Here is a 27029-nt window from a genome sequence, read left to right as displayed (position 1 = left end):
CGTTGAAATGGTGAGTGTACTGCTGTTTACTTCTATGCATATGATGTGATGTATGTGCGAGTGTTGATATGGTTTAATGTGTATAGTGTGTGTGTGTGTTTACCACGCCCCTCCAAAAGCAGTCAAATTTAAATTCCTGCGCACGCTCCTTGATCGTGATCGGTTTTGGCCATGACCAACTTGGGCTAAATTGAAAACAGGGACTTTAACTTATGTTTCCACACCCCTTCACAGAACTGAACCGTGCAGTCTACTTACACGGCTGAACGCTACTCACCTAAGGCAAACAACTGGCCCACAGTATATTTTATAAGAACTTCACTGTGTAGAAATTCCAATGTTTATGTGCAGCAAAGTTAACTGCATAACTGGTTTGTTAAAACAAAATTTATAAGTAGATTTATTCTTTTGTGGAGTTGAAACACAGCTAATCCCCTCCATTTCTAATCTAAAATTCTGAAATACTGCAGGGAAGCCAGGGCCAGTTCTACACTGGAAACGGAATATATGTTTCAGAACCATAGCAACCAGTAAAAAATGATAAATGAGTCTGGGGTTTATATATGCTTTTTTTTTTTTTTATTAAAGAGTCAGAAAAATAATATGAATACTTAGGGAACTCTTTGGCTTTATTCATCCTACTGGGAGGAAATAAGCAACATTTTATAAAAGCTAGACAAAACTCATTTGTATTCAGGGAAGCACCATTTTACAGAAGAACGTGCCTGCATAAAAGAGCATTTAAAAACATGCATGTAAGGACCCAGTCATTCGGACAGAGCATAGACTTGTAGATACTAGTGACTATGAGGGAAAGTGTCTCGTGATTAGAGCAGGATCTAGGAGCCAAAGTCTTATGAAGTCTGACTGCTTTAGGTTGTATGACCTTAATCAAATTACTTAATCTAAATGAGTCTCTTTCAACAGTAAAAATTAACATGCCCACCATAAAGCAGGTTGAGATAGTCAAGTGATGTTACTACTCATTGGAATTGGGATGAAGATGAATTTGGGCAATCCTCATTTTAGTTGTATTTGTTGTTTTTAAAGAGATGCTGAGACAGCTCCCATTGACTTTAAACATACTGGTAGGAGTTCTGCACCTCTGGGGAAAAAAGAGCGCCTTACATTATGCCTAAATAGTCACTCTATTCAGATCCAAACAACAGTGATAACTTCTTAAATCAATTACATGCACAGAAGAAAAATTCTCCACCTTGCTAGTATGAAGCATGTTCTGCCAGGCAGGTAAGTGCCATGGAAGCTCTAATTGTCAGTTCCTCACATCGCAACATTTGTTACCGGCAGCTCAGAGCCACTCAAAGCTGTGAAATTCTAATAAATTATTTCTTAATCTTTAAAAAAAAAACACACTAAAAAAGATGAAATTCTCATTGATCACTAGAAACAAGGGCCAAGACATGTCAATACGATAGGGTTTTCTGAATCTGAATTCCTTTGTATTAATTTTTGTGGTAGTCCGGATGACACTGTTATTGACATGTGTGATTGGTATTGGTAGAATCAATTCTATGTAGTAAATTTTAAGAAATGTAACAGTTTAATACATATCAAAGAATAATTCAGTGACAACAATAATCTAAGTCTTACGAGACTTGAGCTCTACTTATAAAAGCAACTTCCCTCCATGAGGTAAAGTAACAACCAAAATCCACATTAAGCTTTAGCACAGGAGCACAGGCTGCCCTACTTAATCAAAGTCTTCCTTTTTATCATCACTTGTATCAGCCTAGGAGCCCCATGCATGGGCCAGGACTGCAAAGTGCTAGCCGTTGTACAAACACAGAAAAGACAGGCCCTGTCCCAAGCAGCTTACAACCTAGTGTTTATTGCAACAAAGAGCTTGTACAAAGAGGCATACTTTGTCCATCATATGAATGACTAGATACATCATCAGGTCTTAAATACTAGTGTTCAATATTTAAAATAATTATTTTAAAACTGTCATTTACAGATATCAACTTTCAAACAATTTGCAAGTAGGAAAACCACAGGGAAAGTTTAAGTGTGCTTAATCCATAGAGGTCTCCCTTTTAAAAACCTGATTTGCTGCTAATATTTTTGAAGTCAGTTTGATTTAAGAAACTGACAAACATTCATTGTTATAAACTTCACAGACAACTAGTATAATGCATGCTCTCCCTTGCTGTTTTTATGTTGTGTTTATGGATGTACCATTTACTGGCAAATCTTTCCAAAATCCAACTGCTTGCGTGCTGTAGGACTATCAATGGTTTTCTCAGGCCAAAAAACATGGAAACTGTACAAGTTCTCAGATACCCAATAGGTTAATATTTGTGCTACATGATTATAGTACTACTTTCATGTGGCAATTAGGTAGATTATTGAAAACAATTAGACTTGACTTGAGAATGAAGGTATTGCATAGTTTCATTTAAAAAACAAAATCACTTTCAAAACTGGTAAACTATTTTATAACTGCAGCATAAAGTTAACCACAAACCTAAAAGGCCTTGAACAGATTTTCCATTGGAGCAGTGTTCCCTCCTCTACTCCCCCTCAGTTTGGACTGAGGCATAAATCTGTTCTACCATGAGATATTCCCAATGTAGCCATGAACCATGACGAGTTAAGGTCACTGAATGGTGAACAGTTTCATTTAAAAAACAAAAACAAAAAATCCTAGAAACTTTGAAACTAAAAATAACCGAGTTGGAATTTGTGGTCATGGTCAAACAGTGATAAAATCAAGAACAGATAAAGCCACAAATAGAACTAAGATTTGCAGACTTGGTTTTGTTGAAGCAGGGGAGCCCGTGCTATTTAATCAAAAGCACAAAGCATCAAGTGTTTGTTACAGTGAACAGAAAAGCCAAAGCTTGAAGAATTCTAAAATTCAGTGCAGAAGACAGATTGTCTAAAGTAAAGCAGCAATGCAGAAAAGGTAAAAGAAACAGAGAAGTGCGACACTTGTGTGCTTAAAAAAGTGTTCATCAAAAAATCTAATGCGACTCGGGTGAGAGCACAGGTGCCACCTGTGATAGGCGTTCTAGAATCATGGGTAATGTGGTAATGCTATTTTAAACAGTAGTTGGTTGAATTTTGCCCCCTCTCTCCTTCATATGAAACTACTCAGTAACAGTGAGGGTATAACATCATCCCATGCCCCCACACCCTATAGGATGTGGTAAAGTACACCTAAAACAACAAAAAACTGACTTTTATTCACAGGTATGATCTAGCGTGTTGTGCACTAACAGGCCCGTGGGGACCCTATTGGGGTCCACAGAGTTCCCTAGTGTGGGTCTGAAACATGACTGCATGCACAAGGGCCAGTTAGTGTGCACTAAAATTTACATCCCTCTAGTGCAGACGAGCCCTAATTCATTAACAGGCCCAATAGCTTTGGAGCCCATTACCAGATGTGGCTTTGAGACCACCATCCATACCCTGGGCCAGTTTTGTCTTTTCTACTTATTCAGAGAGTGAAGGGCGGAGCATTAATCAAGTTGTTTTGGTTCAGCAAATGCTTTAAAGGTCATTTGTAAATTTAAAACCTCCATAGGTTTACAAAGTACTATTGATTTGATATCCAGGTCCTTACCCATGCTGATCGCAGTGGCATTTGACAGCCACACCATGCAACTGGGTGGGCAAAGAGTTCTGAGTAGGAAACATTTGAGCATAAAAGAAAATGCTGTTAGTGCCATAATGTGCCTTGGGCAGATTGTGTTTCAAGGAGAAAAAACCTACTCTGAAATGAGTGTTTTAATATTCAGTGTATGGCATTAAAGTTTTGCCCAAGACCAAGGAAGGGAGAAAAGCAGGACAAAGCAGAATTATCCATTTCAGCTTTGCAAAGTGATAAAGACAAGCTGAAAATATTCTCATTACCCAGAAAAAAAAAAAAAGGACCATTGGTGTCAGTTTCCTGCTCCCCCCCAAGCACCACAGAGGAGGCTAGAGGTAGGCTAAACGACACGAGATACAGCTGCTCTGAGCTGCCAGTCATCATTATTTGTATTATCATATCGCCTCGGAGTCCCACAGAGGAGGTGGCTGGTGGGCCCGAGTGGGAGTGGAGCAAAGTACGGAGTTGTATCAGGTGTAGGGGCAAGAGATTGAGCTGAGAGGGGAAGGGGCGGGTGCATTTAGATACACAAGAAATGCCTGGGGAGACTGGTGGGAAGAAGAAGAAATCCACCACTGACATGGCCTATGCCAAATCCATTTCAAATGTGTCTGTCAGCGCTCTGACCTGATGTCTAGGATTGAGAGAGATGGGTCTGAGCTTTTCAGCTACAGTAAAGTAATTCAGAGACCGTTATTTACGCCAGAAAAGCAAGCGATAGACTTTGCAGAACAAGCTTTGTAGCAAAATAAACTCTAGTTTGATTACTCATTGAGCAACACACAATTTCCTTCTATTTTGGGAAAGGGATGGCCTCTCTAATGCTTAGTTATAGCCTCACAATTGCAAGTTTAGCTGCTACCACGAGGGACCGTTTACTTTTCAAGTTAATCCTTGATTTACATAGACAATTAAAAAAAGAAAGACCCACAAACACAGTCTATTAAAAACATTTGAAGCATGTCTGGAACACAAGTCATGAGGGCTATAAAGACAGCATCAATCTGAATCAACACAGGATAATACTGAATGTCATGGACCAATTAAATGTGAAGTACGTGGCAAAGATGAAAAACAGAAATTTATGAAGACATAAATGCTCTTTCCAGAGAATACTGAAAGCTGGTTTTATGGTTTCAGGTCTGAAAGATGGAGTTATGTAATTTGCAGAAAGCATGAAAAGTCCTCTTGTAGGGAATCTGTTCTAAATGGCTTACCACCAATTACACGTACACAAGCTGTCTGCTGCTCACGCGAAATGCACAGAAACAGAAAATGTCACTTTGTCCACACGAAATTCCTATTACTGGATTGCTCCAAGAAATGCAACATGAAGAGATTCAGAAGTTTGTCTCTTTGATTAATATGGTTTACATGGCCACTAAGTATTTTTTTTAAATCCTGTCAAAACACTACTGTGCACACTCCTCCTGGGGAGAGAATGAGAACAAACAAGTAACGGCTATGAGTCACATGACTTAACACACAAGTGGAAGCGCTCAGACACTACACTGATAAGCATGGTATGAGAACTTATAGTGTTTTAGGGATTTGAAATGCTGCAAAAATGGCCTTAAATCTTGGACCAAATAATATTAGCATCGATAAGTGAGACATTAGAGGCAATTGCAAAGTCAGAGGCAAACATCTCAGAAATGCACGAAAAAAAAGAGCTAGTCTTATTAATGCATCCCCTGACAGCAAATGCTTTAGAGTTGCGTATATCAGATTTAGGTGGGGAATCTTGTACTCTGACCCAGACTCTGAATCTGGGACAGCTGATGGGAATCACATGGAATAAAACTGCTTTAGGAGTTGTGAGGAACCAAGGCAAAAAATCTCAAAGAAGAACAACTGGACCGGAATTTCAATGGCACAACAGTGAAAATGGGCCTGCACACCTCTTCAATAGCCAAATTTAGAGAAGATGTCTTCATTCCACCCGGCATCAAGCAACATTCTTAAGATCATGACAAGTGATTTGTGGGTAGATTGTTCTGTTGAGTCAGCATTTGAAAGAAAGCGACCATGTGAGTACTGCCACTGAGTGCAGGGGTGTTGCACTCGTGATCAGCAGCAATGGAGTTGATGGTGATCATATTTTTTCTGGACTCCTCCAATTTAAAAGTCACTCATCTGACTGAAAAAACAGCACAGAATCAGAGAAGTTACTGAGCAATTTATTAACTGGCAGAGAAACAGTTACAAATCTGTGCGTGCTTAGCTGCTTTGTAATCACAGATTTAGGAAGCTACTTTAACAGTGAAGAACCCCCAAACTGGATCAAAAAGGCAATCACTATATGCACAATCGCTCCACAGAATCACACGTATAAACACAATGTGAATTAATAGTCTACCCAACAGGCCATTCGTAGAACTGGAAGGGACCCCGAGAGGTCATCTAGTCCAGCCCCCTGCACTCATAGCAGGACTAAGTTATCTAGATCAGGGGTTCTCAACCTTTTTCTTTCTTTCTGAGCCTCCCCCCCGACACCCCCTCCCCAACGTGCTATAAAAACTCCACGGCCCACCTGTGCCACAACAACTGTTTTTCTCATATCCAGTAGATTAAAAGACAGGGCCGGCATTAGGGGGCAGCAAACAGGGAATTGCTGGGGGGCCCCATGCCACAGGGGTCCCCACAAAGCTAAGTTGGTTGGGCTTTGGCTTTCTGCCCAGGGCACCAGTAAGTCTGATGCCAGCCCTGCTTTCTAGTTTATTTTGGCAGACCTCCTGAAACCTGCTTGCAGCTCCACAGGGGCCATGGAACCCCCGGTTGAGAGCCGCTAATCTAGACCATCCCTGACAGGTGTTTGTCTAACCTACTCTTAAAAATCCTCCAATGATGGAGATTCTACAACCTCCCGAGGCAATTTATTCCAGTGCTTAACCACTCCGACAGTTGGGAAGTTTTTCCTAATATCAACCTAAACCGCCATTGCTGCAATTTAAGCCCATTGCTTCTTGTCCTATCCTCAGAGGTTAAGGAGAACAATTTTTCTCCCTCCTCCTTGTAACCACCTTTTATGTTAAGTTCAGTTATATTGTACAACATGGGAAAGTTGACATTTCCTAGGAGATCTTCTATATCACCGACACAGCCCTGAGGATTTCCATTTGTCTCAGCTTTAACCCCTGCCTCTGTAAGACCTCATATCACAACCATCTTCTTCCACCACTGAGCAGCTCCTCATTTGTCTAGAGGAGTAACTAACAGGTAATCCCAAAGACTCCCTTTCCTATCAAGGCCTAACCATTCTGTACCTTCAAGCAGCTTACGGTAAGGGGAACCTAGATCACCTGTACAGTAGCACAGAGATCCACCAATAGGCTGGTGAAAGCAACACATTTATTTTGACCAAACAGCATTTTCACACAAGACCGATCTCAAGACTAAAATGGCAGAGATTTAATTGAATAAATACAGGATTCAAATCCAGCACTTTGACATTCACGTAACCCATCACAGTTAGAGTGATAGAAAACAAGGCAGCAATTGTTTAAGGTTACAGTACCTGACTGGAAGACGTATCTGGCTAAGCCTTGCATTAACTCTGCCGGCCATGTAGGTGGCGCTGACTCCCCTGTTTCTCTCTTTAGTCGAAACGTCAACTCGAATCCAAAACCACTTGGCCCATCCGTTCCTGTAAATCTGGAGGGAAGGAAAAGCAAAAAGGTCACATATTTCACCTTAACAAGGGTGGACCTAAGGATTACGTAGATGTGAGCAGCAGATGATATGCTTGGCACTGGTTTTCAAGAGGTTATGCCTTTTCTTTTCTTCCTAGGACGAATAAGGAGTTCAGGGCTTCTCTAGTTGTGTTTAAATCTACATGCATCCAAATGGCACAGAATCATTAGGTTAGCCAGCTAGTTTCTGCATAAAACTAATACAGTAATTCAGAAATTTAAAAATAATTTTTCTCAACACAGTATTCTGGGATATGGCATGGAATATTCTATACTGAAGACAGGTCAACGGAAAAAAGTGGAAAGAGGTGAAAAAGTCTTACTATAAGCACTGATTTAATCCCTTCAGCTACTTCAGTGTGTGTGTTGTGGATGTCAGCAGTCCACTGGAACTAGCACTAGAGGTGCATTTTGTCCAGAGGATCCAGATATGGTAGGCAGCACTGAAAGTGTTAAACAGGAAACTGACTACAGAAGAAACAGGGTGAATGCTTGGCTAATTACTTTTGTAGAAGTTAGGTGGCAGGTTTATTGGATTGTATTTTGCAAGCTCTACTCAGGAGAGTAAGGCCACATTGGCAGAGGTGGGGGGATCAAGTCTGAAATGTAGGCAAGACTGTCCAGTGGAAAAGTAGTAAGGCTTTTGATATTGTCTCACATGACCTTCTCAGAAACAAACTAGGGAAATACAACCTAGATGGAGCTACTATGAGGTGGGTGCATAACTGGTTGGAAAACTGTTCCATGAGAGTAGTTACCAGTGGTTCACAGTCAAGCTGGAAGGGCATATTGAGTGGGGTACCGCATGGATCAGTTCTGAGTCCGGTTCTGTTCAATATCTTCATCAATTGTTTAGATAACGGCATAGAGAACACTTATAAAGTTTGTGGACTATACCAAGCTGGAGGATGTTGCAAGTGCTTCGGAGGATAGGATTAAAATTCAGAACGATCTGGACAAACTGGAGAAACATTTTGACGTAACAGGATGAAATTCAATAAAGGACAAATGCAAAGTACTCCACTTAGGAAGGAACAATCTGTTGCACCCATATAAAATGGGAAATGACTGCCTAGGAAGGAGTACTGTGGAAAGGATTCTGGGGGTCAGTGGATCACAAGCTAAATATGAGTCAGTAACACTGTTGGCCAAAAAAAGAGCAAACATTCTGCAATATATTAGTAGGGGTGCAGTAAGCAAGACAAGTAGTAATTCTTCTGCTCTACTCTATGCTGACTAGGCCTCAACTTGAGTATTGTGTCCAGTTCTGGGCACCACATTTCAGGAAAGATGTGGACAAACTGGAGAGAGTCCAAACGAGAGCAACAAAAATGTTTAAAGGTCTAAAAATCATGACCTATAAGGGAAGACTGAAAAAACTGGGTTTGTTAGTCTGGAGACGAGAAGACTGAGGGGGGAAATGATAACGGTTTTCAAGTACATAAAAAGTTGTTATAAGGAGGAGGGGAAAAAATTGTTCTCCTTAACCTCTGAGCATCAAGCAATGGGCTTAAATTGCAGCAAGTGCAGTTTAGGCTGTGGAATCTCCATCGTTGGAGGTTTTTAAGAGCGGTTATAAAAAAACCTGTCAGGGATGGTCTAGATAATACTTAGTCCTGCCTTGAGTGCAGGGGACTGGACTAGGATACCTCTCCAGGTCCCTTCCAGTCCTATGATTTCTGGCGTTAATATCATTAGTCCTTCACTCTGAGTTCTACATTTTACACTCACACAGAAAGGAAAATGTCTGCTCTCACAGATGCCGAAGACTGACAAAACATCAGACTTGCTGTGAAATTTCTAAGCCACATGTACAAATATTTAAGTCCACAAAATTTGAGACCAGTTAGTGACGCTAGCCTCCTTCATACTAGTGCCATCACATCCCTTACTTGCTTGTTATGGCTGTGCCACGAAGTTCAAAGCAGGCATCACACAGACACAAGCCTTCATAAGCCAGTGCCATTCTGTAAGTTGCATAAATTTGCAAGAAACTTTATGTAACTGGCAAAGTTCATGGAAAAAGTGAATTTCTTGGATCCAGGTCCCTTGCTGACATCTATGAAAGATAGAATGTTAACACCTTCTGCATTATATTTATACTAAAAACACCCAAACAGGGCAGTCAAAAAGCTCACTAGAGTGTTTCCCAGTTCTGGTGCAGGGACCACCCGGGTGCTCAGAGCACTTCCAGGTGCCATAATGGCAAAGAATGTGTCTCTTCACATAGAGATACTTCCCAGAAATTCTGGGATAGACAACGGCTCTCAGGATTTTGAGACTAACAAAAAAAACCAAAACCCAAGTACTACTGTGTACTCTCCAGAGCTGCATCGTCATTAGGCTTGACAGAATTCTATTTTTTTTTTTTTTGTAATTGCAACAGATAATATTGATTTTTATTACTAAACACTTTTTTTATTTTTATAAATTTAAATTTACAGTTGTAGGAAATTACAGGGGAGTCAAACAGTAGAGTATCAGACAATTATTTAATGACAGTAGATCGTTATAAACCTTTAACTTTTGAATCTAAACATTAAAAACACAAATTGTCAACATCACATCAAAATATACAACATAAATATCCTTAAATCACACTAAGTTCTTAAGCAGCCGTAAGTTTCTTTCTTTGCCTATCTGTAAATTTCGATTATTGATGGAAATATTTTCATGGGTTTGTTGTACAGTGAAATCGACATTTACTGACATTTACAGATAAAAGTCAAATCATGCCAAGCCTAATCATAACTATCTTTGTTGAGGTTTCTTTGATGCAAGTTTGATCCAATTTGCAGATGATGAAACTGGAGAGGCAGCAAATATACCCAAGGACAGGACCAAGCTATGAAATAACCTGAAGAGATTAGAGCAGCTGTAATTGCAGGCAATGAGAGAAGTTACTGAAAGACTAAGCACAGGGGAGAAAAGAAACAGAAAAGAAAAATTAAATATCTAACTAACCAGCTCTACTCTACACACTCAAGCATGTTCGTTTTCATCTTGACTACCTAATACACTCCATCACTGGCATAGAGAAAAAGCGTATCTGTATTGAATGGGAAGAGACTGTCTAGGAAGGAGTATGGCAGAAAGGGATCTAGGGGTTATAGTTGACCACAAGCTAAATATGAGTCAACAGCGTGATGCTGTTGCAAAAAAAGCAAACATGATTCTGGGATGCATTAACAGGTGTGTTGTGAGCAAGACACGAGAAGTCATTCTTCCGCTTTACTCTGCGCTGGTTAGGCCTCAACTGGAGTATCGTGTCCAGTTCTGGGCACCACATTTCAAGAAAGATGTGGAGAAATTGGAGAGGGTCCAGAGAAGAGCAACAAGAATGATTAAAGGTCTTGAGAACATGACCTATGAAGGAAGGCTGAAAGAATTGGATTTGTTTAGTTTAGAAAAGAAAAGACTGAGAGGGGACATGATAGCAGTTTTCAGGTATCTAAAAGGGTGTCATAAGGAGGAGGGAGAAAACTTGTTCACCTTAGCCTCTAAGGATAGAACAAGAAGCAATGGGCTTAAACTGCAGCAAGGGAGGTTTAGGTTGGACATTAGGAAAAAGTTCCTAACTGTCAGGGTGGTTAAACACTGGAATAAACTGCCTAGGGAGGTTGTGGAATCTCCATCTCTGGAGATATTTAAGAGTAGGTTAGATAAACGTCTATCAGGGATGGTCTCGACAGTATTTGGTCCTGCCATGAGGGCAGGGGACTGGACTCGATGACCTCTCGAGGTCCCTTCTAGTCCTAGAATCTATGAATCTGCTGCAAACAAGACAGACCTGGTATTCAAGAATGGCTAGTCAAGGGGTGCAAATACATAATTCCAAGAAGCTAATGTAGCTTGCAGTAACAAGCCACAATAAATGCATAATTACAGACTGTGCATAAACCATGGAAGTGCTTATTGGTTACCCAGACAGATTGGGTATGGAATTGAATTTTGATTAGTGGAGCCTGTCTTAAGTGAGCACTTACGAGGACCAACCAAAAAGGCTGCTTTAGGGAGGGAAGGTGGGCGAGGTAATATCTTTTATTAGACCAATTTTTGTTGATGAGATAGAGAAACTTTGGAGCCAAAGAAAGCTCTTCTTTAGGTCTGGGAAAGGAACTCACAGGTTACAGCAAAATGCAAGGTGGAACAGATTGATTAGCATAAGTAGTTAACGCGTACTGTAAGAGACCATTCAAAGCGGAGTGGCCCATTAACACCTCTGCAGTCAGAGGACAAAAAGAGGGGGTTAGTGGATTACAGACTGTTGTAATAAACCATAAACCTAGTTTCCCTGTTCAGTCTATGATTTTTGGTGTCTAGCAGAGTAATGAATTTAAGCTCCCAGGCTCGCCCTTTGAAAGTGTTGTGCAGGTATCCTTTGAGGATGAGGCACCATTTGGGAGCAGTAAATGTGTGAATTCTGTGAGAGCCCAGTGGACCAGGCCAGAGGTTCGACATTCCAGGGAGATGCTCGCAGGGCTCGGGTGTGCTGTAGAGTGTCAGTGGGGCACCGGCTTGTGTTGCCCATGGCTAGGGCAGGTGCTGATGCAGGGCAGACACAGACAAAACTTCCTCACCCTAAGGGCAGGGGGTAGTGAGGTGTCTTGCAACTAGCTATGAAGAATATTCTCTTCAAGGCCACTTCCAAGCCTTACATCAACTGTCATGTTCAATCACTTAAAGCTACCATATAATGTGATCATCTGAATTAACGTATTTATTGTTTTAGGGCAAGATGCACAACCCTCTCTCAAACTGGTGAGCGCTTACACAAGCAGTTCCACTGAAGGCACTGGGACTATTCGTGTGAGTGCTCACCAACATGTGTAAGGTTTGCACAACTGGGTTCTTCACTAGTTTGTTCTCACTCTGTAGATATCTAGTTCTAATGTAAACAACGGGAATCTTAAAATACAACTATGAACTCTACTGAAACAAGCACAAACAAAGATGTTCTTCCATATTTTAGCATGATGAAAGTTTATTACCCGAGTATTAAAGGAATCTCTCTGGCAAGCAAGGAGATGGTTTTGCATGTTTAAGCATGAAATGGGAGTAGTGCAAAGTTCTGAAGAGAATTAATTAGAAAGTCTCATTTTTGCCTGAAAATTTGGTTCCTTCTATGATTAGTTGTAGCACCCAAAGTTATAGAAATTCTCATTTTTTTAAACCAGTTTACTTTGCACATTTGAAAAACACTTTTGTATAAAAAAATTAAATGCTTCCATATATCAGTTAGCAAAGGGGAAATTTACAGAAGAAACCCTTATAATAGGGAAGAGTAGAAAAATTACTACAATTTAAGGATTTTTTTAAATTCCAGGATATATTACTTTTAAAAGGTGCTGTATCAGCAACTAGAGTTTGCTTTTAAAAAAAAATCAATTAAAAAAAAAATCAAGTTGACATTGAAATTTCAAACTGAACTTACACAGTCAAAATTCTTGTAAAGCAAGACAGATCGTTGCAGGATTATGTCCCCAATACGTGAATTCCAAATACGTACTCTGAAGTGTGTTATTTAAGTTATATTAAGTCTGAAGTTGCTCAGCTTGAAAAAGCTGCTATAAAGCGAAGTGCATGATTCTAGCTACAAATAATTGTTTATCAAAAGTCCACACACACCATAAATTAATATCTGTGAACAAGTTATGCAGTAATGAAAGTAAAAAGAACAGGAGTACTTGTGGCACCTTAGAGACTAACAAATTTATTAGAGCATAGTCTCTAAGGTGCCACAAGTACTCCTGTTCTTTTTGCGGATACAGACTAACACGGCTGCTACTCTGAAACCTGTCAGTAATGAAAGTGTTCACATGTGTGGCTATGAAGTCTACACAAAGGGGACTGTTTAGATCACCAGTGTAGGCTAGCAACCCAACTGTTACCTTCCAATGGTATATTACTGGCAATCAATTTTACTACCAGGTAATTTTACAGGATAATTATCAATCCTACCAAAAGTTATTTGAGGCTAGTTACTAGGAAACATGAAGAAAGAATCAACACCATTCACTTGACCAGGATAGCAAACCCTCCTTTCTCCCCAAGTTTTTATTCTGCGCTGTAGATTACACATTTTAGGTTTTTTTAAAAAGTTTCATCGAAGTTTTAACTTCAGTTATACACACTGACCAGTTATGAGTTATCTACTTTAGGAAACATGCTCTCTTTTTGCAAAAATGTGACAGCTCATAATACTTAACATGGATGGTTCTCAAGTTCTCATTTCTTAACTCAGCATTCAATCTTTAAATAAAGCATGCAATTATTAAGAAGGATGACTATTTGCATAGGTCTTTATTCCACTATATAAACTGAGACAGTGATAACAGAGCTTGTATTTGAAGGCCTGATTCAAATGGTTATATGCATACTTGAAAAGTGGTCACTGAAAAGACACATTGTACTGAAATGGAACGTATGTGATTCACCTGTGTTCTATTAACATCCAGTGGCAATAACAATTTATGAAGTGTAAATCTTTAATCTGAAGCTTTTTACTTTTAGCTTTGTAATTTGTTAAAAAATTAATCCTGATCAATGTGTAATTTCAGAAGCCAATCTATGATTGCGATAAAAAATCCATACATATTTACTAACTTTACTGAAGACCTATTAAGAATTTTGTATAAGTGAAATCTCAAGTTAATTTTCAAAAATAAGCAACTCTTGTTTAACTGCCAAAACATAAATTAGGAAAAATAACCAGGTATTTTGAATTGAAAACCACTTTGATAAAATGGCTAACAATCTTGAATAAAGTCAAAGTTGCTGCTTCTACTCTCCCATGAACAACATTCCCAAATAGAATTCTAAATAAATCTCGTATAGTCACAGTAGTTGCTATAAAAGTCCATAATAAGCGAAAGCACTTAAATCCTGTAGACACTGAGATCCAGCTACACTATTTAAGAAGTGAATTTTCTACTCAACTGATGACCGTACCATTGCCATGTCTAATAAGAGTCCAATTCAATCAGAAAGTAACCAGATAAATCCTTAAGTCAGTGAGAATCGGAGACAACAGAAGACCAGGAGTTCAGCAGTGTCTCACTGGTTTTCTACTGGTTTATTTTCTCCAACTCCTCAATCATTTTCATATCCTATTCCTCCCCCCAATTTCTCTCCATGGGTATGTCTTGACAGGCAAACACTTTTTCTCAACTGATATAGATTAACATAAAAGTACCCTTAGGTTACAATACAACCAGCGACAATAAACTTCAAACATGTCAATCTGAGTCTTTCCAGGGCTTTTCAAGAACATTAAGCTAACTTGCCTGAGCTAACACGGTTTGAAGAATACACCATTTTTGCCCCTCAAGACAAAGTTCACGTGTGTGAGAGCAAGGTGAAATTGACAGGACATTATTCCTTCACTACAGAAGATTTGAAACTCACCTCACTCTACCAACACTGTAGTTCTATTAATTTCTTTATACTCCATCAATAGGGGAATCGCTGTACATTAGTTGGAAGGTGTGTTTCAGATTTACAGTAACATTAAAGTTCCAGTCTGACCAACATTTAGAAATTAAACACTGCAGATAGGGGAAGGGGGAGGGAGAAAATAGGATGGGAACACAGAACTAACATTTTGTATCTATCCACAGACCCCAGGTACATAAACTGAGAGCTCCAATACAGCATTAAGTTTCTATACTAACAGACCTCAATACCTCACATAGTTTGGTTTATGCCTTGTTACTGCTGAACTATGCACTACTGAGTGAAAGACATTTTACCAGAAAATAAAAACGCTAGGAAGAAGGAATATTCATACTTGTCCCAAATTCCAGAGATACTAGATAGGAAAAAACCCCTCTAGGTACATCCCATTATTTTTGCCTCTTCCAATAAAGGAAGCTTATTACAGTTACAACTATCCTGATTCTTAAGCATTCAGCTAGCCATATTTTCACAAAAACAGACATTGATGGGGGAATTCTTGGCTTGCTACATGTCCACTGGCTAGCACCAGTGACATACATCAGGCAGTTTCATATTTTAACTACAGCAGTAATGGAAGGCTCTTATATCTGCCAAGTCAAATCCAACCCCATATTTAATAGTAAAACCTTATTTTGTCATATGAATAGAAATAAACCTTTTGAAAGCCAGAATCATATACTACATGCCATTCTTTGGTTAAGAAATCCCTTTATCTGTTCAGCAAATCAGACCAACGGAACAGACCACATTTTGCACATACGCTGCAGAAGTCTGGCGTGCTCTTTTAATGAGGTAAGAGTTTCACTGATCATGACATTTAGTTCCAGCAAAGGAATCCAAAGAAATAGAGGCCCCTTTATTTATAGATCAGCATAGCCAGCTTCCCTGAGTCCCCTGCCACTCAGTGGTCTGCCAGGACTTCTCCAGAAGCCACACACAGAGAACTGAAAAGCTGCTCCCCTCCTCAGCGAATATCCAGGGTGTTTTTCACATCAAATAACCCAGCTTTAAGAGATCAAAAGCCAAACTAGCACTCTGCATTAAATCAGCTCTAAAAACTGGAGCCTTTTAGTTTAAAGCAAAGCTGCTTGCCAAAGTGCGTATGTTCTCACTGTAGCAAGAAACAAGAAAAGCTTCTTTTCATTCCAGTGCAAAGATGGCAGTATTTCAGTCTGCTTTTAAAAGCTATGTGAGAAAGACACACATTCCTGGACAAGTAGCGGAGTGTACTGGGTGTTTACTCTTGAGAGTGAGTGTATAAACATATCAGGTATATGAAACCCTGAAAACAGGAGTTTATAACTGGAAACACTGACCCTTAGCTATAGCCACACCAGCTAGCAAATGAGAAGCACTTCAGAATAATGTTTAATTATAGCTTCACTTTCATAAGTTACAGAACAGTTCTAAACCACCGTTTCTGGCCCCAATAATATGATCCGTCTTTCACAAGAAATCTGGGCTAGCAGACAGGGCGCTGACCATCGACTCTGAAACCCTGGGTTCAATTTTCAGCTTGGCCATGTACTTCCTGTCTGACCTCGGGCAAGTCATTTCAGCTATCCTGTGCCTCTGTGATAGCACTTCCCTACCTCACATGGATGTTGCAAGGATTAAATCTTACTATTAACTGTGAAGCACTTGGATACTATGGCATTGAGGACTATATAAATTACCTAGACAGAGCTCCCATGAGTCTGACACCAGCAGCAGCTACTGTTCCTTCCTGTGCAGAGACAAAAGTGTTCCAAACTCTGCCCCACAAGTGAACTGTAATTGCCTATCTACCCTTTTGCCTTTGTAAGTATTAATTACTATTAGTCTGTCATTTTCAAAGGATTTTAGTTATTCATTGAAGAAGATAGCTATGGTACAAGGCCATTGACAGGGAGTTCAGTTCACCTCCCACTTAAGTCAATAAAAGCAGAACTGGGCCAAAGTATTTTAAACTCCAAATTCTGGTTATGTGAATAAGTCTTACAAAAAGATAAATATGACATTAAATGGAGATTTTTCTGATGTGCCAGTGTAGGTCTTACTTTTGTTAAAACACTGCAAAAAACCCCCCCAAAAGTGCTGTTGTGCTAGTGCACGGGAATCAGAAAGGAACACTAACCTGTCTTGATTCACAGTCCCAAACTGCGTGAAGTCCAATGTTTTAGAGATCTCATTTACATTTCACCATTTCTGCCAAATTAATAGTAATAATAAAAAGGCTATTTAAAAAAATATTTAAGGGACCCCTGTAGGCCATGTACCAGTATCTCAGTTAAAAGACCATCCTACAGTCTTCGTTCTCAGCAAAATATTGGGCAAGAGCTTATTTGCTAACACAACAGCTCAGATTCAGAGGGTCACCCTCCTAAAATAAAGCCACAGAGGCACTCCATATGCTTTTCCACAGGAAGTGATATACACTAAAATGAATACACATTCCAAAGGTAAAAAGCTACCCCATCTTGCTTAAATCAGGAAGTGAAATTTTGTTTTAAAAATGCAACTGTGGAACTGTGCAGAAAACTGATCTGAGAAACTTGTCAAGATTCTAAGAAGCACAGCCCTCCCCTTGCGAATAGATTTCTTAACACACGCCACAACCCCTACCCCAAAGACTTAAGCATCCAGAAAAAAATCACTAACATGGCCAAACTTATTTGCACAACACAATTCTCAGACTGCCCCTAAATGCATCAGTATTTTTTTAAAACATAGAAGTTATCATTTATTTTCTGAATGTACAACTGGCTGCACTGGAATATGAAATTTATCTGGACATTACAAGGAAATCTTTCCATAACCTTCAATAGGAAATTCCCCAAAGTCATACAACCAAGAATCTATGAATTTTTACTGGACTTGTTACTACCCTAATAGCAGCAGAAACTTCATAGCCAAGCAGAGAGAAAATAAGAGTGCTAAAATCCACTCATAAGGATTTGGTTTAACATAAATCATACTGTTGCAAAGATCAGATGACAAACACTGCCTCACATTTAAACTTTTCCTGCTACACTAGTCTGTGCCTAAGAAACGTCTTCAAAGGGAAAGGCCACACTTGAAGTCACTAAAAACACTCTTGAATATTATACATTTGCAATCAAATGTCAGGGAAGTCTTTTGTAAACAGCTTTGCTGCAAGTTAAATAGTTTTCATAAAATTATTCCAACAGCTAAAGCTAAACATGCAGAAGCATCCAAAAAGCTTTAAAATACATATATATAGAGAGAGAGAGAGAGAGAGAGAGAGAGATTGAAATATTAGAGAAGAACCTACTTAACGAATTGACAGCCAGCTCCTCATCTCTTCTCCCCCCCCCATTCAGACAGCACTAAAACAAGAATAATAAATTGTTTCAATTCAAAGCAATGTGCAAAGGGTACTTCTGGTTACAGCGAACTACCATTTAGGGAGTGAAGTTATTCTACGGAAAAAAGACTTCAGTGCAAGTTCCACTCTGTTGTATACATTTATTGATTACACACATTTCACGGCTGAATTTTCTGCCAAAACTCATCTGGTAGCAATCTTGCACGGAAGGTTGTAGATTCTTACGCCCAAATAAATGGCTTCGTCTTTAAGCTGCCACCGGACTCCTCGTTGTTTTTGTAGATACGGACAAACACAGCTACCCCTCTGATACATTTTCTACTAACACTCGGAAAACAGGATACTAAATGTTGATACAATGGATAAAGCAACTTGCTTTTTAAAAAGCGTTCAGGCTGCACATTCAAATAGGGGGAGGGATAGCTCAGTGGTTTGAGCATTGGCCTGCTAAACTTAGGGTTGTGAGTTCAATCCTTGAGGGGGCCATTTAGGAATCTGGGGCAAAAATCTGTCTGGGGATTGGGCCTGCTTTGAGCAGGGGGTTGGACTAGATGACCTCCTGAGGTCCCTTCCAGCCCTGATATTCTATGATGAAGTCATGAAGTTACGGTTGCATGCACAACCTTCTGTGGCATGCATTCTGATATAATGTATTTACACAGTCATAATATATCTTTTTTTTTTTCCTACAACCATAGGCATGAGAAGCATATTGGATTTTTTAAAGGATCAATGGAAGTGCTGGGTGCTTAGAATCTTTGAGAGGCTGGCCACTTGTTAGGTGCCTAAATTGGGCACCTAAATTCGTAAGGGTTGTCCTTACCATATTAAGTAATTAAATGGCAAAAACCTTCTTTAGTGCTGAGTTAAGGTTTCCCAGTAACAACTCATGTCATTCCAAGATGTCAAGTTCAACAAAATTCAAATTTCAGAAAACCAGAGTTTTCTGAAAACCCATGTAACCTTGACTCTGTCCCCCTGAGCATTTTGTCACAGATCTTTTTAGTAAAAGTCAGGGACAGGTCAAGGGCAACAAAGAAAAATTCATGGAAGCCCATGACCTGCCCCTGACTTTTACTAAAGAGATCCGTGACAAAATAGGGAGCTCATTTGTGGGGTTCCCCCACCGCCTGCAGTGGCCCGGGAGCTGGGGGGTTCCCCTGCCACCTGCGGCTCCCAGTCACCGTGGGTGGCGGGAAGACCCTGCAGTTCCCAGCCACTGTGGGCTGAAGTCATGGAAGTCTCGGGAAGTCACAGATTCCATGACTTCTGCGACCTCCGTGAGAAAAATCGTAGCCTTATCTATGAGCAGATTGCATGGGGGATGCTGGAGAAGGGGTATCACAAGAACCAGTGAGAGCCACGTGAAAGCCTAGGAACTGCAGCAGGCATTTAAGGCCAGGGAGGCCAATACTCGATCTACAGCAGAGCCACAGACCTGCCGCTTTTACAAAGAGCTGCGTGCCATACTTGGAGACCCCATCACATCCCGCAGAGCGCCGGGGATACCTCCAAGGTGCATGAGTCACAGACCCCTGGCATGAACAGCGAGGACGAAAATAGGTGACATGAGCCCAGGGGATCCAGCTATGCCACGAGCCAGCACCTCTTTGAGACTCCCCCACAATCCAGTCAGTCTTGGCAGCGAGCAGGGGTGAGCCCGATAAGGGGAAGGAACCTTGGGTAAGTGTGTAAATGTATTTCCCATCGCATTAATTTAGTCGCACTACAAGAGGCAGTGGTACAACAGAAAGAGGTAAAGTTATCCGCTTTTCGTTCCCCTAGACAATTAAGCAGGGGTGGGGCAGCAGTTTGTTTATATACACAGGGATGTCCTTTTAGTCCTCCTGAGAGATCTTCATTAAAAAAAAAAAAAAAACCACACACAAACAAACTTTCAGGGAGGTTCTCTGCAATCCTCTCCCAAAGGTTTCTAGGGATGGCAGCTTTATTTCTTCCTCCACGGTAGGACACTTTCTCATGCCAATCAGTGATAACTTTAGCAGGCACCATTGCAGTAAACAAGTTAACGGCATATGGGCCTGGACAGCTTCAGGTCACCAGCAGCAGCGGTGCTCTCTGTGCCCTCGTTCCCCTTGAGTGATATATCGGCTAAAATCACCATCACCTGTGGAAAACAGGGCCAGTATCCAGTGCCATTGCCCGACACTCTTCACGTCTTGCAACCGAGCAATTCCCCCCTCATTCCCCTCGCCTCTGGTGGACCATACTCACCGTGGCCAGTACCGCGAGTGGTGCCGGGCACAAGCCCTCCGAAGCAGAAGCGTCAATAAGCAGGTCTTGTTTAGAACTTTAGAGGAGCAAGAGAAAGCAGTTCTGAACCCTAACTTTCGCTTTCCCTTGTGACTCTAGTGATAATGGGATCTCTGGGTGTTTTATCTATAGCTGCTGCCACTGCAGCCTTGAGTGGTTCCCGCTCCACCCCCATGGAACACCTGAGCCAGACGAGGAGAAGAAAGAAGAGGACTTGAGGGGACACGTTAAGTGAGATCCTACAAGCCGGTGCTGCATCAGACCACGAACAAAGGGCAGGAGGGGGAATATTGCAGACAGCCTGGGGAAGGAATTAGTGGACAGAAGAATGGCCCAGGAGTCCCAGCAGGACAAGGACCAGGACACAATGGGGCTTCTCCGCCAGCAAACGCAGATGCTGCAGACTCTTGGGACCTCCAGATTCAACAATCCTGGGCTCGACTCCCATTGCAGTCCCTACACCCCCCCTCCCCCCGCAGCATTCCATATGGCCTCAGGGCCTACACGCCTACCCCTACCAACCCACACTAAGAGAAAGCGCGGACAGACACAGCTTCACATACAGCAACTATGGCTGTCACAGGTCAGTGTAAGTGTAGGCTAAATGGACGTGAGTGTTCTTTCCCCTTGTTAACTTTGTTTGTAAATTGCACAGATTTTTCTATGCCCCGGTTTTGTTACCCAAAATTCTATTGTTTGGAAAATAATTCTTCTTTATTCATTCCCAACGTATGCCGCAAAGAGCAATGAAAGCACCCACTTCAGTACTGGTTACTGTGCAGTGTGACAACTAGAGTATTAGTGACACTAATAATCATAAATGTACAGCAAGTACAACAAAATTATGCAATGCATTGACAATGTTATATTCATACATGTACACCAAGCACCACACAATTCTTAACAGGCCCCAAAACAGCAGGGCCAGGTAGAGCAGAGTCCATCACAATGCATTACTGTGGCTCACTGTTAAAGTGCTCTTGAAACCCTCCCTGAACTGTATCACTCAGTGTTGAGCTCTTCTAATAGCCCTTACGTCTGACTGTTCAAACTCAGCCGATAGCCACTCCGCCCCTTCCCTACACCCCAGGGGCAAGTTTTCCCCCTTTGCTTCACAGACATGATGCAGGTCACAGCAAGCAGCTATAACCATTGGGAGTTTTTTTCACTGAGATCCAATCTTGTGAGTATACAACGCCAGCGTCCCTTCAACCTACCAAAAGCACATTCAGCTGTCATTCTGCACCTGCTGAGCTGGTAGCTGAATCTTTCCTCGATGCTGTTGAGGTGGCCAGTATGCGGTTCCATGAGCCAGGGAAGAAAGGGGTTGACTGGGTCCCCCAGGACCATTATTGGCAGTTCAATAGCGCCAATGGTAATCCGCCGGTCAGGACAGAAGGTCTCTGCTTGTAGCATTCTGAACTGTCCTGTGTTCTTAAAGATGAGAGCGTCATGCACCCTCCCTGACCAGCCAATGCTCATGTCAGTGAAGCATCCCTGGTGATCCACCAGCGCCTACACAACCATGGAAAAGTCACCCTTTCTGTTGACATACTCTGTGCAAGGTGGACTAGTTCTAAAATAGGCATGTGAATGCCATCTATTGCTCCACAGCAGTTCAGGAACCCCATTGCTGCAAATCCATCCACTATGTCCCACACGTTGCTGAGACTCTCAGTCTGGCATAACAGGTGGTGATTAATGGGCCCATGTGCTTGCGTGACAATGGCCCCCATAGTGGATTTTCCAACTCCAAAATGATTCCCACTGACCGGTAGCAATCCAACGTTGCAAGTTTCCACAGTACGATTGCCCCTTGCTTCTCCACTGTCAGTACAGCTCTCGTTCCGATGTCCCTGTGCTGGAGGGCTGAAGCGAACTTGGGACACAGATCCAGGAACATGGCCTCCCACATCCAAAAGTTCTGCGGCCGCCGTTCATCATCACAAACCTACATTACGATGCAATCCCAGTCAGTGCTCGTTTCTCAGGCCTAGAAGTGGTGGCCCACCATGTGCTGCTGATCTGTGAATGCCTTCAACAACCTTGAATTGGTTCTCGGTCTGTCCCCCAGCAATCTGTCCTCCAAGCAATCATCATGTTCCACGCTGATTCCGTTCTTATTGTGGCTTTGTAAATACTGGAGGATTGTGTAGGAGGGAGGATGGAGAAATAATCCAAATTGAAGAGCTGATCTAATAACTAATTAGTTTATTACGGTAATGCCTAGAGGTCTCAGCCAGTGATCAGGGCTCTATCACACCATGTACTGTACAAACATTGGTGTCTGCTATTAATTTTCCCATCAGCTACATTATGTAGGTAAAATAAATCATATAGGAAGCATCTTTAGTGTAACACTTGGATTCAACCTAAATCCTTAATTATCACGAAGAAAAATTACTTCAAAGCAAGGAAAGAGAGTCTTGTTAAGGCACTGACTGGAACTCAGATTTAGGCTTTAGTCCCAGCCATACCATATACTTCCTGAATCCTGAGTGATTATGGTCAAGTCACTTAATTTGAGAGCTGTTTCCCCATCTGTAAAGGTTGGGATAATACTCCTTTACCGCCCAGGATGATGGCAAGCTTTGTTCAGAAAATGTAGCAATGAGCACCAGAGAAGAGTCTATACATTAAACAAGGAAAGAAACCCCAGGCTTAGCCTTGATCGCATTAGAGCAGGGAAAGGGAAAGAATTAGACCAATAGTGACAGTAGAATACCAGAAGGGAAATTCAGACAGCTGAGATACATTTTACCCTTAAATTTTTAAGCCTCTCCTGAAAGTTTATCCTTCTTGTAATTAATTTTTTTAATTAATAATATTTTTTTTAAATTAATGGAGATATCCTATCTCCTAGAACTGGAAGGGACCTTGAAAGGTCATCGAGTCCAGCCCCCTGCCTTCACTAGCAGGACCAAGTACTGATTTTGCCCCAGATCCCTAAGTGGCCCCCTCAAGGATTGAACTCACAACTCTGGGTTTAGTAGGCCAATGCTCAAACCACCGAGCTATCCCTCCCCTGTAACTCTTAAGCTTTCGGGGGCATGGATTCTGCAGTGTACTTACTGCTTTCAAAAAGCTGTCAGTGCATTATTTGTGCCACAACCTTAAGAGACAGTTTTTACACAAAAGGTAAAATCCGGGCCCCTCAAAGTCAATAGAAAAATTTCCAATGGAGTCGGGATTTCCTCCAAAGATTTTAGTCAAGACCAAATAGCCTGGTCTCTTTGCCAAGCAGTATTAGTTTTGGAGAGAGTCAGTTTCTTGCTGAAAGAGAAATAGAGACGTTTCATGGAGATGCACATCAAACAGCTATGTATATTTATAGCACATTTCAGTATCACCTTCATCATAATAATATTATAATCATAACTGCACTAATCCAGAGTGTGTTTACCTCAGGGAGGCATAAACTATACTGCAAAATATGGAAACCTAGCATGCAGCTCTTCACACCCATTTTGCTAAACAGAACTCCCCATCCATCTTTCAACAGTAAATTCTCCATTACCCATAAAAAAGATTTTAGATAGAGAAGTGAAGCACAACCAAACATACAGATGTAAGTAACGTAGGAAACATCAATTTAGGGGTTATTCACATGAGGCAATTTACTGGCATTAGTATCATTATGTCAAAATAAGCTAAACCGAAGAAAGTCCACTGTGATTCCACATAAGAGTAGCTACACAGTGAGTAACATCAAGATAGCTATGGAAGGATAGTTATACTGGTACAGTAGTGCTGGTAAGTTTTCCTGTATAGACAAGCCTTTAGTCACTGCAAAAAAATGAAGAGTAACTGGAAAGTTAAACTGAAGTTCAATACAGACCTCTTTCAAAGCAAGTTATAAACAAGGTTTATGCCACAGAATAAGCAGTAATAGAATATCTATCGTGGCACGGGATCTAGATGAAAAATTGTGTTTCTACCATACCACTGTGTCAGGAAAAACAACACAGGTGTGACTCAAGACATGCATATCTTGCATTATTTACTTTGTTAGCATAATTATTTAGGCGCGAAATAGATAAAGAAATATATTCCCACTTTGATATTGGAGCAGGAGTGTCCACACAACAAGAAAAGCTGAAGTAACAGCAAGATCTGGGAGTGGTTTAATTACACCAACAGGAGAGCTCTCTCCCATCAGGTCAGAGCAGCTAGATGAGAGCTTACAGAGGCCCACCTTCATCTGTGCAGGTGCACCGCTGTAAGCCCTCTAGTGTAGACGTCGCCTAAAATGCATCACATGGACAGTGCCTGCATTCTATTCACCACAATTTATCCTTTTGAGAGGTTTCCTAGAGTGCCTGTGATCAGACACATCCAGAGGCTGATTCTCTGTTACTACACAAAGTATAGGGTCATTTTCACCAGAGCAAAGTGAGCGTAACACAACTAATCAGATATGGTAGACTGTGCATTCACTTTACACGGGTATAAATAACTTAAGGCGAAGGGCAACAGAAAATAAGGCCTTCAACGTCTAATAGAGTGTGATCTACCTGCACCAGAGTAAATGCAAAATTTGATGACGGTCAGCTCCCAGACTGCTGCACTGGGCAGCACAGTATGGGGAGAAGGTGACCAGCCCTCTGTGGAGAAAGAAGTGGTTCGGGACTATTTAGAAAAACTGGACGAGCACAAATCCATGGGGCCGGATGCGCTGCATCCGAGGGTGCTAAAGGAGTTGGCGGATGTGATTGTAGAGCCATTGGCCATTATCTTTGAAAACTCATGGCGATCGAGGGAGGTCCCGGATAACTGGAAAAAGGCTAATGTAGTGCCCATCTTTAAAAAAGGGAAGGAGGAGGATCCAGGGAACTACAGGCCAGTCAGCCTCACCTCAGTCCCTGGAAAAATCATGGAGCAGGTCCTCAAGGAATCAATTCTGAAGCACTTAGAGGAGAGGAAAGTGATCAGGAACAGTCAGCATGGATTCACCAAGGGCAAGTCATGCCTGACTAACCTAATTGCTTACTATGAAGAGATAACTGACTCTGTGGATGAGGGGAAAGCAGTGGATGTGTTATTCCTTGACTTTAGCAAAGCTTTTGATACAATCTCCCACAGTATTCTTGCCAGCAAGTTAAAGAAGTATGAGCTAGATGAATGGACTATAAGGTGGATAGAAAGCTGGCTAGATCGTCGGGCTCAACGGGTAGTGATCAACGGCTCCATGTCTAGTTGGCAGCCGGTTTCAAGTGGAGTGCCCCAGGGGTCGGTCCTGGGGCCGGTTTTGTTCAATATCTTCATTAATGATCTGGAGGATGGCGTGGACTGCACTCTCAGCAAGTTTGCAGATTACACTAAACTGGGAGGAGTGGTAGATACGCTGGAGGGTAGGGATAGGATACAGAGGGACCTAGACAAATTAGAGGATTGGGCCAAAAGAAACCTGATGAGGTTCATCAAGGACAAGTGCAGAGTCCTGCACTTAGGACGGAAGAATCCCATGCACTGTTACAGACTAGGGACCAAATGGCTAGGAAGCAGTTCTGCAGAAAAGGACCTAGGGGTTACAGTGGACGAGAAGCTGGATACGAGTCAATAGTGCGCCCTTGTTGCCAAGAAGGCTAAGGGCATTTTGGGCTGTATAAGTAGGGGCATTGCCAGCAGATCGAGGGACGTGATCGTTACCCTCTATTCGACATTGGTGAGGCCTCATCTGGAGTACTGTGTCCAGTTTTGGGCCCCACACTACAAGAAGGATGTGGAAAAATTGGAAAGAGTCCAGCAGAGGACAACAAAAATGATTAGGGGGCTGGAGCACATGACTTATGAGGAGAGGCTGAGGGAACTGGGATTGTTTAGTCTACAGAAGAGAAGAATGAGGGGGGATTTGATAGCTGCTTTCAACTACCTGAAAGGGGGTTCCAAAGAGGCTGGATCTAGACTGTTCTCAATGGTACCAGATGACAGAACAAGGAGTAATGGTCTCAAGTTGCAGTTGGGGAGGTTTAGGTTGGATGTTAGGAAAAACTTTTTCACTAGGAGGGTGGTGAAGCACTGGAATGGGTTACCTAGGGAGGTGGTGGAATCTCCTTCCTTAGAGGTTTTTAAGGTCAGGCTTGACAAAGCCCTGGCTGGGATGATTTAGTTGGGAATTGGTCCTGCTTTGAGCAGGGGGTTGGACTAGATGACCTCCTGAGGTCCCTTCCAACCCTGATATTCTATAACGAGGGTTCTGTAATTCTTATGGTAATGTCCAGCAAGTATACTGTTGGGAGCAGCAAGTTTTCAAGCCACCAAGCCATCCCAGACTTCTTTCGGTTGGGATTACAAAGAAAGCATTTGAATAGTGAAACCGTTGACAAGAATGAAGTCATACTTTGGGGAGCTAGAAGAGAAAACTATTCCCACCTACAACAAATGCCCTTTCCTTATGAGCAATGGTGGACATTTTCACAAGACCTCTGTTTTTAAAATGCGAACTACAAAGAAAAACTAAGCAACAGCAATAACCTCAGAAGTTTATGCAAGTTATTGCCACAAAGCAGACAGAGGCATTTAGAAGAGATTTGAGGTTAAGGCAGTTGATTTTTCCTTTGCACTTTAATGAAAATGTCTTACTTCCTCCTCTATAAGTAAGGAGACTTTCCTTCCTCTGTGTGTGTGTGTGTGTGTGTGTGTGTGTGTGTGTGTGTGTGTGTGT

General features: G+C 41.5%; 1 protein-coding gene across 1 annotated transcript in view; it reads right to left on the bottom strand.

Moving 5' to 3' along the window:
* SUFU (SUFU negative regulator of hedgehog signaling) overlaps positions 1–27029 on the bottom strand; it is a 114720-nt gene that overhangs the window by 73147 nt on the left and 14544 nt on the right. Inside the window, exon 3 of the mRNA XM_029911360.1 lies at positions 7131–7267. Coding sequence (XP_029767220.1) covers positions 7131–7267 — 137 coding nt within the window. The remainder of the gene's footprint in view (positions 1–7130; positions 7268–27029) is intronic.

This window comes from Terrapene carolina, unplaced genomic scaffold (assembly GCF_002925995.2).
Source record: "Terrapene carolina triunguis isolate 2854851 unplaced genomic scaffold, T_m_triunguis-2.0 Scaffold95, whole genome shotgun sequence".
In the NCBI taxonomy this organism is placed as follows: Eukaryota; Metazoa; Chordata; order Testudines; family Emydidae; genus Terrapene; species Terrapene triunguis.
This window is presented reverse-complemented; position numbering and strand designations above follow the sequence as displayed.